The 4,971-nt window shown below is 40.1% G+C and overlaps 1 protein-coding gene across 1 annotated transcript; it reads right to left on the bottom strand.

Annotated features, from left to right (window-relative positions):
* LOC103637883 (uncharacterized) lies at window positions 1-4,635 on the bottom strand. The gene is made up of 7 exons (XM_008660903.4): window positions 4,243-4,635; window positions 3,151-3,208; window positions 2,531-2,611; window positions 2,366-2,401; window positions 1,542-1,781; window positions 1,324-1,462; window positions 1-819 (listed from the first exon to the last, which is right to left on the bottom strand). The coding sequence occupies exons 1-7, from the start codon at window positions 4,425-4,427 to the stop codon at window positions 338-340; spliced, it is 1,221 nt and encodes a 406-aa protein (XP_008659125.1). The 5' UTR covers window positions 4,428-4,635; the 3' UTR covers window positions 1-337.
* Window positions 4,636-4,971: the final 336 nt, after the last annotated feature.

Below are 4,971 nucleotides of genomic sequence, written 5' to 3'. Positions count from 1 at the left end.
ATCGCTAAAAATGAAGATAAGTTTTTTTTTCCCAATAATTATATTTCACAAACATGAAATATAGAGGAAACTACAGGAACATAATAATCCATTCCCCTTGGCTACAATGTTAGCGTGCACCTTGCAACCCGCCTAGAAACTATATGTCCAGGATCTCCCTTCTAGTACACACACTCATATGATATACAAAGCATATGTGCATTCTCTCGCCAAGCGGTGCAAAAGCAGAAACAGAAACAATTACAGGGAACTTACATAGGTAAAATCTTGCTCAGAGTTGCTACTAGCCACCTTGCCTCGGTTATATATATACAAAAACCTCAACTCCTGCAGAAAACTACAGTCTTGAGCGCCGGAAGTACCTTATGGGATTGAATGGACCAAGTTGCCGGGCAGAAGCAAACGTTGGCCGTCCATTCGGGGACACTGTCGGCTTAATGTCCCATCCTTCAACATTATTTGGAACACAAACATCAAACAGGATTTGGCCAAGGACTCCTTTAGGCTCCATGCAGGGTGGATGTGAGATGTGGCGCCTCTGATCCTCAATTAGAGAACTGGGTTCCCGAGATTCATCATGGTCCTTCGAACTTGGCAAGAAGAAGTGATCACTAGGACTGTTAGCAACCCTTCTTAAGCTCTCATTTGAATTGGCTGCAGCATTGTGTAGACTGCACACTGAGTGCGCTATCTTATACTCCTGGTCACCAGCCATATTTGAGTCATATAGTTGGCTTCGGTGGCAGAAGGTAACAAGAGCCTTCTTCAACGTATCATCTACAGCTTTCCTGTATTCAATTTCATGTGAATTGTAATGGCCTGCAAATAATCAGAAAAGTGATTTGATTATCTGTCAAATGTGACATAATGCCTGGCGGCAGAGAAGAAATTTCAAGTTGGCCCACATATCTGCAGCCCCTAGACTGTGTAATTATAATGTTGCCCCTACTACTATAGTGTGACCATCTTAATGCCTAAAGCTATAAGGCGGACATGGAAATGTCCCCCCGCTTGTCATTTCCTCAACATTTATGAGAAAACTCACACATCAAATATTCTCCCTACTCTACCATTCTCTCAGACTGATAACAGCCCCAATCCAGGTCTGGACATCTGGTTCAAGTCAACCTTATATAAAATTGAGTATGAATAGATCATTATATTTAAGTATCAATTGCTCATGGATGTGGTACATATGGGACTTGTTTTTTTGTCTCAAATAGTTGTACAATTGTACTGAGAATCCAATACGTGATTTCATGCATATTCAAGTTACAAATGAGCTACTTATCAATAACAGTGAAGACAAGATAAGAACCATACCGACATGTTGGGAGTCGCTCCATTTCATAAGTTTAACATCTGTGCCTAGTTCAATCAATCGCCTTGCAAAGCCACAGATAATATGGCATGGAGCAAGATTATCATCTTCTGAGCAAAATATAAGAACAGGACCCAATCCCTGCAAGAACAATAAATGAAAAATATCATGAGTATCAAAGATGGTACATGATAGATATCACAGATAAAACAGAGCTTACTGCTGCTGAGTATAGTGTGTGCCAGTACTCTGCACGCTGAGCTTCAATCCTGCTTGGGAAGAGAGTATCCATGCCAGAAGCTAGAACCTTTGCCATCCATGAACGTAATATAGTTGACTGAGATAAATTTCCAACAGCAGGCTTTTGGAGAAACTGGGTGCCCACATCACTGACAAAATCTACAGGGCTAGAGTCATAAATTTGCCCGCAGATACAGTTTCTCACTAACCGATAATCCTTCTGCACAGTGAAAAATTTATGTCAAACTCAACATCTTAGCCAAGAAATTAAGAGCAGTAGCCAAAATAGCTAATCCAAACCCAGTGGTGAACCACATATATTAATAACAAGCAGATCTAGGTTAGTTGAACAAACTAATCAAACATACACAGTAAATATTTTATCTCAAGATAAATCCAAGATGATGACTGACAAATATAACGATGAAAATGGACTTCACAAAATCCATCATTGCTCCTGATATAAACCATGAACACAGAACTACATACTAGATGAAGGTACAGCTTAGAAAGTACGAAGTTAACATTTAAGGAAGGGGTTATCGCTGATGAAGGACAAAGAAAACATTCAACATATTCAAGCAAAGAAAAGTTCGTCACGCTAAACAACTGAAAGAAACTATAGCCTAGCGGTACCTAATCCATATGACCACTGATACACTGTTACCTTGTTACTTAGTCTCCACGTGTCCTGAATATAGTTCAAAATATTAAGATTTGTTCATAGGTTACAATGTCTTTGCCTACTTTTATTGATAGAAATGTATGTTGAAATCAATGAATGAGAAGAAAAGCATCACATACCATGGTTGCATCTCCTTCACATATTCCAGCTAGTAACTGGAAAATCCAAAAAAATCAGTCATTTCAACTGGGACAAGTGATTTCTTTTTCATTAGAAAATGCAAAAGATTTACAAATGGCAGTTAAGGTTAAATCATAAAAGAAATTTACTTATAACTCATGCACCTGAATAACCTTGTACATGCACCCTTTTGAGCCACCAGAAAAGGAAGCAAGAACAGTTGGCACAGGTTTTACTCTCAGTTCCTGAAACCAGCATTTCATGTTATTCCAAGGGAGAATTATGTAAAGTAGTACAGAAAAATTAAGTAGAATGATGACTATCTAGATTCAGGACTCCTATTTCCCAACAGCTTAAACAGATCAGAATTGAGAGGTATCATATACAAACATGCAAGTAGTTCAGTTCTCAATCAGTAGTAAGGTAACATAGAGCTAGAGGTGACAAAATGAAAGGATGGTACAAAAGAAATGTGACATAATAAGATAAAATAATTATATAATTCATAATGTGCTTGCATTCTAAGGATCTCATCACCTACAAATTTTCTGTGTAAGCACAGGTTCAGGTTGAGTACAAATGATAACAAAGAGTTAAAAGAGACATTGCCTAGTGCATTACACAATGGTGTGAATACAGGGAAAGGCCTAATAAAGTACTGTTACTGGCTAAATAAACAAGAAGCATGCAGTTTTAATTTCCCCACCCTTTAACAGAATTTCTGTCCACTTAATATATTGTGTGATATTTGTAAGCACAATAATAAGGGAGAAAAAATACTTACCTTAACCAGCTCACTAATAACACCAGTTGCCAGAGATGTTGCTTTCTCAGAGAGATATCTGGAAGAGGATAGGAATTAGTACAGTACCATGATCAGATTTATAAAGGGGCCCAATCATGCAAGCAACCATATTGAAACACTGCACTTTAGAACACCTGTACCATATTCGAAGTAAGGTTCAACAGGTGCCATTTCTAAATATGTAAAAAACCCTATGCATTGCATTATTGCTTAAAGGTCCATGGGAAAAGTTTCCCGCTCCACCTGTGAATTAAATGCTGCCGATAAAACCCTTCTAGCTTGAGCACTAATATGATGATAATCAGCACGCTGGTGCTATTCAATCAGAATTGTTCTATTGCGTTCAAATTGGTTACAAAAATAATTATAAAGCTTCCAGCATTCAGCTGCACGTTATTGAAGCACCAAAAATGTTTGGATAGACCCAGCTACATATTGAACCCATGCATATATGATTTTAGCCTCTGTCAACACATAAAAGCAAAAGAAGTGAAAAAGGGATAAGGACATGTTGGATCAATGATAGGAACTTATGGCTGAAGATCAACAGGAGTTATAACATTACAACACATTCTCTATGCTTTGTAAAGTATTTGAAAATTAGTCAAACCTTGAAATGCAATGATTTAATCCTAATTACCACAATCAAAACATCTTTGTCATCCTGTAATCAGTAACTTAACTAAGACGACCATGACTAAAAGCCAAACAGAAGGGATTGCTAAAATGACATCAATACAGAGCAAACAGTAAAAACTGCACAAATATATCAACCTTAAGACTAGGGATATTAACACCCAGTGATTAATCTAAAGGGAGTTGCCAAACTTTAACACAACTCAGCTAAGTACCATGCCGAACCAATCTGCTTGCCGCAAAAATAAAATAAGTGGCCAAACCTAAATCTTCCTGCCTCGCGATTTCTGCAGGCACAAACTAGTAAGCAATCTCTGAAATTAAACCCAGGCATAGGTATATCCGCAGAGGCAGGTCAGGATACAAGTAGAAGCTATAGAGCTACATCCGCGCGCCTCCATAAGTCCAAATGAGTAACGGCAAGGCGGCACTCACAGCGCGACGAGGTCGGGGTGGCAGACGAGGCAGCGCCACCCGAGCGAGGAGTACAGCTCAACGAACGGCCGCAGCTGCGCCTCGTCGCTCCACACCCACGCGAACAAGACCGCGACACCCCTCGCTTGCCCCGGCGGCGCCGATTCCGGCGCCCAGTAGAACCGCCCACCGCAGCCGGGCCACATGGCCTCGGCCCCTGCTCTACTACTTCCGTCGAGGAGACCGAGGAGAGGGGGATCGGAGCAAGGGTTTGCGCGGTTTCACTTGGTTGTTCTGGTTGAGAGAAGGAGGTGAGGGGTGGAGGAGACGGCGACGGCCAGACGGGAACGCGTTTGGTTTGTTGCGGATTTTGTTTTCTTTTTCGAGGATTACTCGAGCGCCCATTTTTCTGTGGTTTCGGAGTTTGCTTGTACGCCGTGCCGCGGTGTAAAGAGTGCCCGGTTTGTTTGTATTTTTTCTACGGACTACCAAACACTCTAATTTTCCATCCGACTGGTATAAAAATCGTTACAGTAAAAACCATATAAAATCAGCATAAATACAAAATCGGTCGAGTCATCACAAGTTCACTGGTAGGCAGCGTAAAAAAGGGACGTGTAATTATAGATAATATTATTTGATACTGTTTGTATAGTGAAGTTTAAAATAAGGAATGAGATATGAGATGAAATAGATGACTTATTGTAGATAGCCTAACTGGGATGTTCGGTTCATGTCTAAAGTTTTCAT

The sequence above is a fragment of the Zea mays genome, chromosome 9, assembly GCF_902167145.1.
Source record: "Zea mays cultivar B73 chromosome 9, Zm-B73-REFERENCE-NAM-5.0, whole genome shotgun sequence".
NCBI lineage: Eukaryota > Viridiplantae > Streptophyta > Magnoliopsida > Poales > Poaceae > Zea > Zea mays.
Note: the sequence above shows the minus strand (reverse complement) of the source record. Positions and strands in the feature narration are given on the sequence as shown.